Here is a 14,366-nt window from a genome sequence, read left to right on the forward strand (position 1 = left end):
TTAATTGAACGGTATCTCACAGACACACATACACACAGAACTTATATTACATGTTAGTTTAGGTGATGTATAAGTTAAAAGACTAAACAAAATGCCTAGCGTATGTGAGCATTATCATATATATATATATATATATATATTATTAATATTATTTATGAATATTTTAATATTTTCGAGATTACAAAACAAGTTTTAAAGTTAATAAATAATTGACCAATAAAATCAGTCTCTTCTTGTTTTACCAAACCCCATGTTATTTTTCGATTCATTCTCAAGTGAATTATACTCATCCACGCAAATATTTGTCATATAAAAACAATGTCTCGATTATAAACGTTCTCTGGCGTCGAAAATAATGGTAGAAAATAAAGTGGGAAACAAATACATTTTTATCACAGCATCATTGTTTATTTAACAAAATATCTCAAAACATTTAATATATGATTGTTATATACAACTGTAAAAACGTATTCAATGTTATGATCGTCATTACGATCACGAAACACGACTCTCATCCACAGTGAAAAGTCAATAAAATTTAATTTGCTCTTCCTTGGTATAAATATCATACAAATACCTCATGATTAATCGCTAATGTCAAAGACAGATCAAAATTATATTATCATGCGAGATGAACCGCAAAATCGTCAAAAGATAATGTATTTACAAATATAAGTTTTAGGTAGAGTCATGTAATTATTTTTTGGAAACGCATTCAAATCAATATTATATTTGTATACCTCGTCGTAAAACGCAAACGGCAGACTAAACAGTGGGTACCTCGGCCGAGAACAACGGAGCGTCGGTCGTACTGTAGGTGGGAGACTTGCCCTCCCTCGCGATCCGCAATGCTTGAAAAACCGAAACAGTGTCCAGCTCCTTTTGATTAGGTTTTTCGTTGTCGAGGTAAATATCGGCGGCCCGCCTGCCAAAGGGCTCCAACACTTTGACCCGGTAGTCGACGATGGTAGATACCGGGTTGCCCGTCAGCCGGAGGTTTTCCAAGCAGGGGAGATTGCCGATGTGCTTGACTTCCTCGATGTCCTCGATCCTGTTGCAACTGAGGTCCAAACCTTCGAGGCAGTACAGTTTCGCGAAGCTCACGAGGGACGTCAGTTGGTTGCCCGACAGGTCGATGTACACGATCTTGCCGAGCTTCGCGTGCAGATTTTCCGGCAACGAGCTGAAACTGTTGGACGCCAAGTGCAGCTGCGACAGTCGCGGCAGCAACGTCACGTTGGATATCTCGTTCAGCCGGTTGTTGTTCAGTACCAGGGTTTCGATGTTCGGCAGTAGTTTGATGGCTTCGTCGATCACCTCGATCTGATTGTTGCTCAAATCCAGCGTCGTGACCTTCAACCACACATGAGAATCGTTGGCCGAGCTTATGTGCTTGTGAACTTCCTCGCACATCGTTAGCTCTGTCATGTTTGTCAGCTTCGAGTCGTGCACTTTCAGCGTTTTCACCGTGTCCCGGAGATTACCCATGTTGTATATTTTGTCCATTGGGTAACTGTTCACCTCGAATTCTTCCACGTTTTTGAAACTCGACAGATCTATGCTCAAAGCGGATGGGGTGATGTTACTTGTGCCGTAAGCTGCGTTGCTCCCCGTGACAACAAGATTCTTCAAGTGTGCATTGTAGTCCAGTACGTGACTGAAGTCGTACTTTTTATCTGTTATTTCCAAAGGTGGCCGAGGTTGTTTTAGTCTGTGACTCACAGCGTATAACTGCAAAAAAAAAAAAAAAATTTCGCATCCAATTTGTTTACGTAATGATTCTCCTTGTGGTTTTCTTTGATTGATACACAATCGTTGAATTATCGGGAAAAACATGTAACTCACCTGTACAACACTGTAGGTGAAAAAATTACATTTCGGGAGCAAAAGATCTCCCTCGGTGAAAAATTTGCACGCCAAGTTTTGCAACAAAAAAAATATCTCGTAGACGTGAAACTCCAAGAAAACAGCTAGTGGTCTGGGCATGATTTTTTTCAAGTAATTGTATACTGAATTCAAATAAATTTCAAGTCCCAAGCGTCTTTTCTCCACGAAAGCTTCTGATTTGTTGCCGATGAATTTTTTCGGAGGCAATATGTCTTTTTCAACGCAATGATCGGTAACTAGAGTATCGTGAAGTTCAGCAAATTCACTGTACCTGTAACAATGAAATTTTGTTTTTGAAAAAATGTTTATCTACAGCCTAAATTTTGCAAAAAACAAAATCTAAATGATTTTTCGCAAATTTGCCGAGGTTTTATTAATACTTGTAGGTCAAGCGAGAGCAAAACTATTTATAAAAAAAAGATACAACTATTAAAATGATGTACTCAGCGTTAAATTGATATAAAACATTTTCTTGATATTTAAATTAACAGCTATAACGATTTATCCATACTTGTTTGTTAAAATGTAGGTACGATGCGTGTTTTACAATATATAGCTGCAATAAGTGGTCATACAATATAACCTTAAACATAGCGAACATGATACTTTAACAGGAAATACCTCATTGGTTGGGACGTTAACACAAATTTTTCTTTACTTTGGAATCAAGCTTATGTTATCTTTTTTCGATCTATTAGTTTTTATTTAGATGTTTACTGCATTTATAATATAAAATTTATGTCTGAGTTTCTACATCACGTATGAAATTACTTTTTTTTTCAACATTTTTGTTGTCAACCATACCTTAAATTATGCCCACATTTCAAAAACTAATAATTAACAACACAAATTACAATTTAATATGATTGTTCACTATTTCGCATATCAATAAAACCTCCTTAAAGTCTACTTTAAATGTTGAACACATTTGCTTACCTGTGCTTGACACTCCATTTGACAGTACCAATTGTGACCTCAACTAGATAGTAAGTGACACTATCTGTGGTCTCGTAAGATGGGATACTAAGCTGCACATCCTCTTGGTTTTCAAGGAAATTTGCCATTGTCTACAATAATTGATATCTTTCAAACCGATAAATAATAAAACAGAATAAAACCACGATTCTATTGAGGTTAATAATGTCAGAAAAACATGTCTCTTTCTTAGTGGTTCTCTCTGTTATTAAACTCTGCAAGTTTAATTTGTTGGTATCAAGCTGAGATCGACTGTTGTTTCACTTTATTTATTCACTAAATTGTACAAAGTGAGATGGGGATGATAATAAATTACTATTGACATTCCAGTCGTATAGCTCAAAAGTAAATGCTCGAAACGATTTATCATTAAGTGGGAGTCTCTCCTCGTCTCCGTTTTGCTTTCCTCTTTCGCTCGCTAGCACAAATATAAGTGCATACGTTTGTATAAACTATAGCAACAAAAACAACAAAAACAACACAACCATTACATTTCGGAGTAATTGTCTTCTGCTTTTAACGATGATTTAATACTTATGAACACCATATGATTTCGTTGGTATGTCAGCACTGGCTGTTCACTGTTCACCGTCAAAAACCCTACAGCTACAAAACTATAGACAACAACAAATTAATGCACTGATTACCAGAGATTATATGCTGATTACCTGGTAAGGTGATAAGCCATACTGAAGATAATTATTCCCGATTCTAAGAAAACTCCATACTTGTTTGAAGAATCGATACTCAGTCCGATACTTTTAGAGTACCGATAATTTACGTCGATTCTTCTCGATCGAGTAATGAATAAGTATCGACAGAAAAATATGAAACCACGTATTTCAAATTCTTAAATTGTATTCTAATAAGACTAATATTGTCCCCAAAATTTATTGTGCTTAATAACTGTATAAACTTATTAATTATTTAATCACTAGGAACTTGAACACATTTTTTTGTTCCTAAGCCTTTCTTGTATAATCAAAAATATTTTTCTTAAAATTTTTATCATTGTTATTATTATTATTTTTATTATTGTTATTATAATTTTTATTATTGTCATTATTATTATTGTTATTATTATTAATATTTCACTCTGAAATTAACGAAATAAACAATTTTTATCCGATCAGTGAATTACATTAGTTTGGAGAAAATTGTACAATTGTGAAATATAATTAACCCTGATGACAAATCAAAATGGATTAATTAAACTATTATTTGTTCTGGATGACAATGCCTATTCGTTAAATTAATTGAAATAAAATCAATAATTTCTGTGACTACAAGGTTCCGTCCCCATGCTTTGCATGCTAATTTTTAGAGTTTGATCAAACATTTATTTTCCTAAACTTTTCAAGTATGACGATCGGCTTCAACAATTAGTTTCTTTTTTTTTTTTTGTTAAATATTTGTTTAAATTTCACCTAGAACTACATATTTTTTTTTTTATTACTCAAACTTATACTTTCAAATTTCTTCGCTATGAAAAAACCACGTGATCAGTCTAAACCTATCGAATTTCAAATAAACAGGCTTTATCACACGATGCATCAATAATTTAAGGAGGAAATGAGTCTCACGCATGTAATTCTTTGTTTTACAAAAATTGTGTTAAAATATTGTTGGGTAGAATAAGAAATAATAGTAATGAAAACAACTTTGAAGTATTTTGTTTTTATTAAGGTTTTTATATCATCCAGTGTGATTGACAGAACAAAAAAAATTGACTAGTATCTCAGCACTTATACACGGTTAATTCCAAGAGAAATAACGACGATGGGTGACGATTGTTTTCCTTATTTTTTTTTTCGGCTCTCTCTTACAACGAACCGTCAATCATTTGTATCCAACGCTTGAAAGTATGTGTTCTTCGATCGACAATAAAATATACATCATACATGCATTGCACGTAATATTTCTACGCGATCGGACTAAGATAAGCGGTTTTGTTAAATCCGCTATTTTTACTGATTATGTAGTTTCGCCATATAAGTTTTTTTAGATAGCTTATTTTCAAGGAGTTGCGAGTCCTCGAAGTTAGTGAAAATTTTTTTTAAATCCCCCAAAGTCACCGAAAATCACTTAAAATTGTGCAAAGATTTCAAAGTTACTTAAAAATCTTAAGACTTTTAACTAATTTGAAGTCTTCAAAAAACATCGGAACTTTCTTTAAGACTTCGAAGTGCGCAGTCCCTCTCTTAGCCAATCCCAATGTAGCACCTGTACTACGAACCTTTCAACGAAGGAAAATTTCTCTTTTATTTGCAAGTTTTGGATTTTTTTAAATATTATTTATAGCTACAACTACGCATTATGTACAGATTAGCTTCTTTTCGTGATGTACTGAAAGTTGTACAGTAAGAACCACCACAGACAATCAACATCCCACGCGTACATTATGCTGTCACGCACACACTTTATACATATTTAATATCTTTTAATTTCTTTTTTTTTTCATAACAATTCATAGCTTTTCACTCTTTATCCGTATTTATATCACATTGTATAATTAAGGCCCTATCTTACGCTATTCACACATTAGACACTTTTTTCTTATACCAGCTTTGCTTTTGCGTACTGCATTATACCTCCGAGTTATTATTATTATTTTTTTTTTCATATTATTTTGTACACGGAATCATCAAATTTTCGGAAAATATTGAAATGCATGGCATCTTTCGCTTAATTTGTATTCAAGTTTATTTCGAAAAATTATCGTGAGGCAGACGCGTCACTTTGTCAACAGCATACTTATAGTATTATAAATATACTTTTTACACTTAAGTTTACACTGTGAGCTTATTTTTTTTGTCCTGAAGAAAAATATGTCTTTACAGCTGTATTTTATCAATGAATTTATGGATTTGGTGATTTATCTCGAAAGAAAATTCATATAGAATCCCCCGATTTATTATTGCAGACTCGTCGATCAAAACTGTATGTGATAGTATATTTTTATACAATTCGAACGCTTACGATTAACATTTTTTACAACTCGAGCATCATTACAATTTAGTTGTTAACAGTGATTTTTTTTCTGTCTGTACACAGATTATTTTTTTTTTCTTCAAGTTATCGTTTAAATGCATGTGATAATCCAAAACTCGCACATTTCATTTGTATTGTGCATTGAATTTTTAATTCATGAACAACTGATGAACAAAATAATTATTGTTCATTGAGACAAAAATGTTGTCTTGGTAATGCTGTTTTTTAGTTTGTTTTTTAATGCTTGTGGTACGTACATCCATTTAATTTATAGTGTTCTGTTTTATATCTCTTTAGTAAAGGTTTTTGGTAGTGCAGAAAAGAAGACATTTCCACAAAGATAATTTATCAAGTCATTAAAATATCTGAAGAAAAATTCTATGGTAATTTATGTATTTTTTGTTATTGCAAAAAAATTATTTAGAAATATTATAAATAAAAAAGTCATTCACCGCTTTTTCACGCCCTTAAAAGTTATAACAAAAGTTTTATAAATAGTATTCTTCAAGACATAATACATCTTCTGATAATTTTAAATAGAAAAATTTTCCACGAAGGTTCAAAAATAGCGATTGATAAATATCAGTATGATATGAATATTATGCTTTTCCAGAGTCTTGTATTTTTCAAGTTTTCTGTTACACATACACAACTTGAATTCGCATAGCTGTAAACACATTCTGGTTTTAATACATCTCTTATTAAAAAAAATATACACATTTGTACATAGAATTTATTTTTTCCGAAAGTTTTTTCTTGAAATTTGAAAGGAGACACACGTCCCCTGACTTTCGGTTCTGTTATTGCTTCCGTAAAATGCCATTGCCGTTTATACAGACACTAAATTACAGACGAAAGTTTCTACTTTGCACGAGCGTGCACTGGATTTCAACAGCGAAAATCGCAACCAAACTGTCATTACGACAGTGAGCTATACATGTATATATATTTTTTTCTTTTAAATTCTTCCATCGTACATAATAGAGAGACCGATGGGAAATGTAAAAAGAGTTTCGACACGTATATTTGTATGGAATAAATTTTACACATCAGCTACAATTTTTTTGTACAATTACGCAATTTTTCAATTTAATAGTAATGCCTTCAGATACCTTAGAAATAGTATAACAAAAAATGTAAAGTTTTTATAAAACTACTGTTGAGCCGCAAATTGTAAGAAGATGATGTATCGAGAAGCCACATTTTTTTGATCACCACAATAAATATTAAACTTGTCAAATTAATAATATCAAAAATTTGGAAACAATACAATTACCCGAAACATTTATAAAAATTGTTCCTTTATTCATACTCGTCGACCAGCGACGATTGTTTTTGCTATGTCGAGCATTTACAATTCACGGCGAGGATAATAGAGTAAAGACAGATATCGACGTGCACGCCCATCGATCATATATTATACATTTTTTTTTATTAGTTTTTTTATTTATTTATTTACAAAACAATTATCTAAGCACTGGTTCTTGAATGAGTTCCAGTTATTATACATACAATTCGAAAAATTTTACACACAAACTTTTCTCTGTTGTTTTTAACAATGTACAACGCTTTAGAAATCAAAGGGCCCATTTTTACATGATATTTCAAAAGTTCGATCAACACACAGTAGGGAAAATTACGGATCCGAAAAAATACACGTTTATTTTTTACCCATTACTTTTGTTTCACATCGAATCGTTGGGTAAATTATTATTTTTGTTATTACTGCTATGTACAAGTTGGTGTAAGCTGACTCATTGTTACAGTTGAAAAATTTACATTCGTAGAGATCGCATGCTGATTGATGGATTTTCATTCGGAAAACGTCGTTTCTCTCTTTGCAAACTCTCATTACGGTGTATATCTATAAAAAAAAAAAAAAAAAAAAAAATCGCACGTGCCTAGGCTATGGAATGATATCAGGAGGATTTATTGAGGAAGAATTAAAGTTTTGGATATATCATGATAAATATATGCATCTGCAGCTTTGGAGGCTCTTTCGATAAAGGTATATTATAGACGCGTCGAAGGAAAAAAAATTATCGACTGGAGTGTATATTGATTATGTGTAAAAAAATTGTGTTTGACTGAAAATCTAAAAATTTGTGTAGATTATATATTTTTTAAGATAAACGTTGTTTAACTGTGACTATTTAAAATGAGGTGCTTTTATCAATTTAATTTTTGTTTATTTTTTTATTAGAGAATAAAATTGAACGATGTTCGTAAAATTTTTAATATAAAAAAGTGATAAGATGTATTTAATACTTGTATAAATTGTATCGAGTAAATATTGTTGTATAATCATGTCTTTGACGTTATCAGTCGATAATAGCAAATATACTTGTATAATATGAATATGTATAGTGTATATTTATTTATTTTTTAATATTGTATTCTTAAAAGCCATTATATTGGAAATACTGCACTTAAAATTAAGCAGATCAAGTTAATTTTTTCAAAGTTAACAAGACTCTCGATCGGTCGCGTCAGATGGTAAGTACATACTTGCTTATTTATCGATAGACTATGCAAAATATGTTTAATAACAAAAGTCATGGCGTATCAAATTTTGGCTCGAAAAATTGTTCAAAAAATCTACAGTACATAAGTTACAAATCACCAAATGACTCGTAACGCGTCAATTACGTTTTTCTACACTGATATTATCAAACTGGGACTAACGCAATAGACTAAAATATTATAAGTATTATAAGAAGGATCAAATTGTTTACATGATTTGACGTGCGATTGAAAAATTTGGAAGTAGAGATACTCGTATATGACGGCGAAGTGGTATATTTTTATCTCGACTTTACTTTTGACTTTTTAATTCTTCGATATGTAACTTTGTTAGATAAATAATGTACATTTAATGTAGATACGATATGTGAGATGATCAGACTTGAGCACCATTGTTTTAAAAATTTTTACTTTTGTTGGAAATACTTTTTTTTCTGTTACTGTAATGTATCATATGAAACTCAAATTTTTTAAGCCAACGTACTTTTATAAATTAAAAAAAAAATATTCCAGCTCAAATTATGTATTACACTTTGAGAAAACGACTACAACTCAAAAAAATATCCGTGGTCAAGTCTCAAGATAATAAATAATAAAAATATGTTATTAAAAAACTTTGTTCTATTTTGTATTATTCTTTGTGCGTTTCGCGCTCGATAAATACCATGTGATTTAATCACTTAAGCAAGAAGAAATCGCTACTTGTATTCGATTAAAGACATAACTTTTTTTTTTACTTATTAGTTAATTTAACTGACATTTTTACTGAAAAAAACCGACTTTTTATTTATTTTTAATTTTTATTGTATAATATGACGTAGAAGATAATTATTTGTTACTATTAATTCAAAAGATTTCCTTTTATTAAATAAATTAAATTGAAAAAGCCACTTTTGCCAGTATTTTGGATGAGCGCGAATAATTTTGCGAGAACAACAATCTCCAGAAAAATACTAACATTTTGAAAAATAATGCCAATCATCGAAACTAATGAAAGTGTCTTTTTCAAAATAATCAGTGGAATAAAGGAAAACATTTAACGCAATAACTAGAGCATTTAACGAAAACCGGTCCACGAAAAGATCTCCCACTTCTCGAGATACCTTATTCTTCGCCTCATATTCTTTGTATTAACGGACAGCAATGGGTCAAGTATTTCATTTACACTATGTACATACACTCACACCAGCGCACAACCGTAGATGTGATTCTCTCGATCAAAATGAAAACACGCGTAATTCAGATTTTATGTACACAATTAGTCTGTACATTATTACAAGAACGCCATTTTTACAAGTTAGAGATGCTCTTCCGCCGCACAATTTACGCGCGCGTATGCGTGTTGATAATTGTTAGATACATGTATTCCGAAGGAGGGCAGTGCGAGGAAGGGATTCGACAATCGCTTGGCGATCGCGGACCGGCGCGCGTGCGATGGCGGAAGTACAGAGGAAAGGGGAAGAATGTACAAAAATATCGAGTGCACTGCGGTCGTTTGACTTGATTTTTACTCCTTTAAATTTTTGTTTCCTTTTTTGTTTTGGTAGGCTAAGTTTTTTGTCGAGCTGCTCCCTTAGATCTCGGTGCCGCAGTCGGTTGATGAATCGTCTCCACTGGGTCGGCGATCTGAAATAGCAATAGTTTTTGTTTCAGAATTCATTACCAGACTGATGGTGGTCATATATAATTTTTTGTCGCAACACATTCTCCCGGAGCAAAGTGTATAACATATACGATTGATAATTTTTTAAAAAGGCAAAGCATAAGGTGGATATATTTTCCAGCCAAAAAATGGATCCCAGTGGAGGATCTACCAATAATCAGTAGATAAGCCAAGATATGGTCAGACACACGACACCCTACACTCATAAATCAGTTGCAAGGAAGAAGTAAAAAAAAATGTATGTATAAAATCGTGATAGATGAGTGTTACTCTCTGAAAGGTCCTCACCGGAGAGCTGGGCCTCGACTCAGCTGAACGGATGAAAGGTGAGGGATCGCGACTCGGGCAATCGACGCAGCGTCCTGATGGCGGAGTACAGGGTCGTGTGGCCGGACTCGGCGTCCCCAGCGCTGAACCGATGCCTGGCCTTTCGATGGTGAGCACCACCGCCCCCATCCCAACAGTTGGATGGCGTCTGACTGATCCTCGCCGAGGCCCGACGCTCGAACAGATAGTCCCGGCCACCTTTGGAAATTTCTTGGATTAAATAACAGAAAAAACAGCGGAAAAAGAAAAGGTCGTATACCAGGCGATTCAGAGGGTGACTGCGCGGTCGAGGAGCCAAGCAGTGGAGTGAGCGGTTCGTAGGGCGGGGGTGGGGGCGACGAGGCCGAGGGCGTGGGCGAGGTCGAGGCAGTCACGGGCATGAGCATCATCATCATCTGCTGGTGGGGCGAAGCGGCCGAGGAGGACGAAGGACTCAAGGGCCTGCAGTGTCTCAGCTGCTCGGGCTCGAGGATGAGCCCGAGGAGGCCCAGGACACGCTGGGGCTCGGCCCTGACCCAGGCCTCCAGCAGATCGACCGGCCAGTCCGTTTGAGTCGACTGGTCGACGAGGAGGACGTTCGAGGAGGAGTCGATCATGCCCGAGGGACACCAGCAGAGCGCATCCGGTAGGTGGGAGGAGCTGCGGGCCAGGAGGCCCCCGCTCGACAGGACCATGGCTCCCGGGTGGCCCGGGCTGCCAGGATCGTCGTCCCGGCCGCCCGGTGTTGGCAAATTCGGGTTACTCTGGGGCGAGCCCGTAATCAGCCGCAACGTTTGGATGGCATTGCGCACCTGCAACAGAACAAGGTGTAACTCGATTGTTATGTTGGTTTACGTTGTACTGAGCGTAACAATACTGAAAACTGGAGTCATGTATGCTAACTTTCCAAAAGTAATTTAGTCTAAAACTTTTTTCAACGAAACGCCACTTTGGAAAGTTGCATTGTTGCATCTCCCCCCCCTTTTTTTGTTACACCGTGTGCAATGACTGTCTGTATAAGATTTTGGGGCGCACCTCGCAGCTGAGGGTCGCCACGTCCTGGTGTAGCGTCAACACCTGCGTGTCCAGTCGCTCGACGGAGTTGCGCGCGTGATCGTCCCCGGCATCCAGACTCATCGCCTGGCTCGACCTGCCCTTCAGGACTCCTCGGGGCGGCCTCTTGTTGCTCTGGTACTCGTCCCTGAACCAAAGGAGCACATTCATTACATGTAGATCCAACGCAAGGTCAATTGTCCACATTGTATTGGCGTACCTGAACTTGGCATGCCGAGGACTCGAGGTGGCGTGGAGGGGCGATCTGTTCGACGGCGAGAGTGGTGAGGTCTCGCCCTCTTCCGGGACGTTCTCGTCGTCTTCGCTAATCGAGGGTAGGGTCAACGACGGGCCGCCGTTCATCTCGGACTCGGCCTATTTGATTGCGTCGAGTAGGGCGTGGAAATATAAAGTGGGCGTGTTTTACCAAAGCAAATATGAAATTTTTCATCTTCGATTCGGAGATTATGTATTTTTTTTTAATTTTTTTTTTTTTACCAATAAGCTACGGTGCATTCTGAACGTGGTATTCATGCATGGGTATTTAAAGCTAATTGAATGGCTTTCTAAAAAAAGGCGGGTTGACTAGGAGGTTGAAAGTATTACTCGTGTGTCTATGTCATGCAAACTCTATAAACTCAAGTGACAAGTAATCTATGTTTTTTTTTCTCTATATGAGAAAATAGTGTAGGAGCCAGATTACGAGGTTTTCAAAGAGAGTGAGAAGGAACGTGTCTTTTAAAAAGTAAATAGTTTGATTTTACTCATACTACCTGAATTTTCTCTCTCTAACAAATACAAGCAAACAGTGGTTACAAAACAAACAAAAAAATACACCAATTAATATCCTCATGTTACGGAGCAGGTGATTATCATAAATTAATGCGCACACGCACCCACAACGTAAAATACGTAAAATAACACAACGGTAACATCAATTATTAAAATTTAAAAATATTTAATTTTGTATATGACACAAATATCCTCACACGACATACACTCTTAAAACACACGTTTAATGAATTAAAACAAAAGAAAATGGAAGAAAAAAAAGTCACCAAACAAACCTCAGCCTCGTAGCCCTCTCGCAGGTTGTAGGTGAGATCGTGTTGAATGTCGTGAGCAAATTCGTGCTGGTACTCGGGATAAAGTCGCAGCACGTCGACCAAGCCCTGGACGTGGACGCACTTGAGATCACAGTAGGTGAGAGCCTTGACGTCGCAGCTGGACTTGATGATCACGTCGGTGGTCGAGGAGCCACTGCCCCCACCGTTACTGTTGTGATGCAGGTGTACGTTTATATCGCACCCGACTAAATCACCTTTGCCTGAGGACCACCGAATTGTTAATTTATTATTGACATTTGTAATGGGTATAGGTGATGGTGTCGTTGACGCAGGTATTGTACTTTTATAAAAAAAATATCAAGCTTTGTGTTTATTTGTTGTACATCATTGTAATGTACATATTTTCCTTGTACATCACTCCACAGATATCATATACCACAAGCATTCATTTTATCGTGAAATGATGAAAACATGTATTTTTTTGGTGTCAAAAATTATATATGTTTTTGGTTGTGTGTTTTATTGTAGCTACATCGAATAATAATAATCTTTTAAAGCCGACGAGTCAGTTATAATGGATTGTTTGCTTTGTCACGTCGTTCGGTTTTATTACGAAAACATTACACATATGTTCTCTAATAAAAAGCTTTCATTAAAATTCGGTGCAATGCCTTTTACGAGGGAGAAAAGATGCATTGTAAGGAAACATTATTTTAAATGAAAATATAGATGGACCCAATAAAAATTAAATTAGTCAACATTTCGTACAATCCGCTAAATAAAGAGACCATTTTTACAGCAAGTACGAAAGCTTCAAATAAATACTAATCTTCTCCTTTTTTTTATCGAATAAAATAATCAATACTTTTATAAATGGATGAAATTGGATACCCGGAAGCTACTCAACCACCCGAGCATTAACAATTTTCGTAAAGGACTCGGCTCAATTTTTTTACTGTCAGTCAAAGCCTTTAATTTTGCCAACGTACTCGTGTATGAAATATAAATGAAATAAAAAAATTCTATTGTACAAAAGAATTTTTTAGACGCGACAGACGCAACTTTTTGGGAGGAAAAAAAATAGTACAATTCCGAGCACTGCCACTGCAAAGAAAGAAGCTTACGTTGAAATCGAACGAGAGACTACGATGTGCTCTTACACGCCGTAGGACCAAGGAACCAGGGCAGCGCGGTACAATATATGCCAATAAATTTTTCATAAATATGCAAATTCATCGTACTCGGCGTCTTCAACTTGTTATTATTCCGTCTTTTATTCCTGGGCACGAGTTTAGTCACGCAGAATGCGAAAACGAAATAAATTCCTCTTTCGGCGTGTACCACACGTGTCAGAGCAAACAATTCCTATACACGGTGCTCATTTTCGGTGTCGTAGTCTCTGGTTTCTTTTATTCATGCGCGTCGTATGATATACAGACCCAAAATAGCGACGACCATGTCGTTCTGCACGACCTCCATGGAGCCGTTGCAAAGGTAGTACATGTAGGAGAGTGCGTCGCCCTTGTGGACGAGGTATTCGCCAGGGGCGCAGAAGATGTTGCGTATATGGAGCGAGAGGAGCTTCAGGCAGCCCTGCGATGCAGCCTCAAATATGGGTAGGCTCAGGATCTCGCGGTGCAGGTGCATCGACACGTCGCCGCGTAGCTCTTCCGGGAACTCTTTCAGAGTCTGTGGGTGTGCACATTGCGTCAATGCATAGAATCGAGATTCGAGGATTTTTTGGATTGGGTAAATGTGTTGCTTTGGCTATGGATTTTTAATCAATTATTGTATAGTCCTGCGAATTTCGCACTCACACGTACAATTTTTCTTTCGCGTGAAGTGATATCCAAAGGAAGATTATTTATTACTTGATTGATAGCGTGCATCGGCCTATGATA

General features: G+C 36.0%; 2 protein-coding genes across 2 annotated transcripts in view; both read right to left on the minus strand.

Annotated features, from left to right (window-relative positions):
- Positions 1-399: 399 nt before the first annotated feature.
- On the minus strand, positions 400-3,540 carry LOC106636856 (nischarin). Its single transcript, XM_014349391.2, has 3 exons — positions 2,824-3,540; positions 1,846-2,158; positions 400-1,731 (listed from the first exon to the last, which is right to left on the minus strand). The coding sequence occupies exons 1-3, from the start codon at positions 2,949-2,951 to the stop codon at positions 766-768; spliced, it is 1,407 nt and encodes a 468-aa protein (XP_014204877.2). The 5' UTR covers positions 2,952-3,540; the 3' UTR covers positions 400-765.
- A 6,129-nt stretch (positions 3,541-9,669) lies between these two features.
- Elk (Eag-like K[+] channel) overlaps positions 9,670-14,366 on the minus strand; it is a 90,009-nt gene continuing 85,312 nt past the window's right edge. The window contains exons 11-17 of the mRNA XM_023392073.2: positions 13,905-14,154; positions 12,466-12,725; positions 11,619-11,773; positions 11,381-11,546; positions 10,626-11,157; positions 10,328-10,564; positions 9,670-10,002 (exon numbers count right to left, since the gene is read on the minus strand). Coding sequence (XP_023247841.2) covers positions 10,347-10,564; positions 10,626-11,157; positions 11,381-11,546; positions 11,619-11,773; positions 12,466-12,725; positions 13,905-14,154 — 1,581 coding nt within the window. The 3' untranslated portion in view covers positions 9,670-10,002; positions 10,328-10,346. The remainder of the gene's footprint in view (positions 10,003-10,327; positions 10,565-10,625; positions 11,158-11,380; positions 11,547-11,618; positions 11,774-12,465; positions 12,726-13,904; positions 14,155-14,366) is intronic.

Source organism: Copidosoma floridanum, unplaced genomic scaffold (genome assembly GCF_036245765.1).
Source record: "Copidosoma floridanum isolate Cflo_tuat_1 unplaced genomic scaffold, Cflo_Japanese_pri ptg000030l, whole genome shotgun sequence".
Lineage (NCBI taxonomy): Eukaryota > Metazoa > Arthropoda > Insecta > Hymenoptera > Encyrtidae > Copidosoma > Copidosoma floridanum.

Coding starts and splice junctions, on each gene's coding strand:
- LOC106636856 (XM_014349391.2), bottom strand. CDS start 2,951: ATGGCAAATTTCCTTGAAAACCAAGAGGATGTGCAGCTTAGTATCCCA. Junction 2,159..2,823: donor AAATGGAGTGTCAAGCACAG/GTAAGCAAATGT, acceptor TCATTGTTACAG/GTACAGTGAATTTGCTGAAC. Junction 1,732..1,845: donor TCACCTACAGTGTTGTACAG/GTGAGTTACATG, acceptor TTTTTTTTGCAG/TTATACGCTGTGAGTCACAG.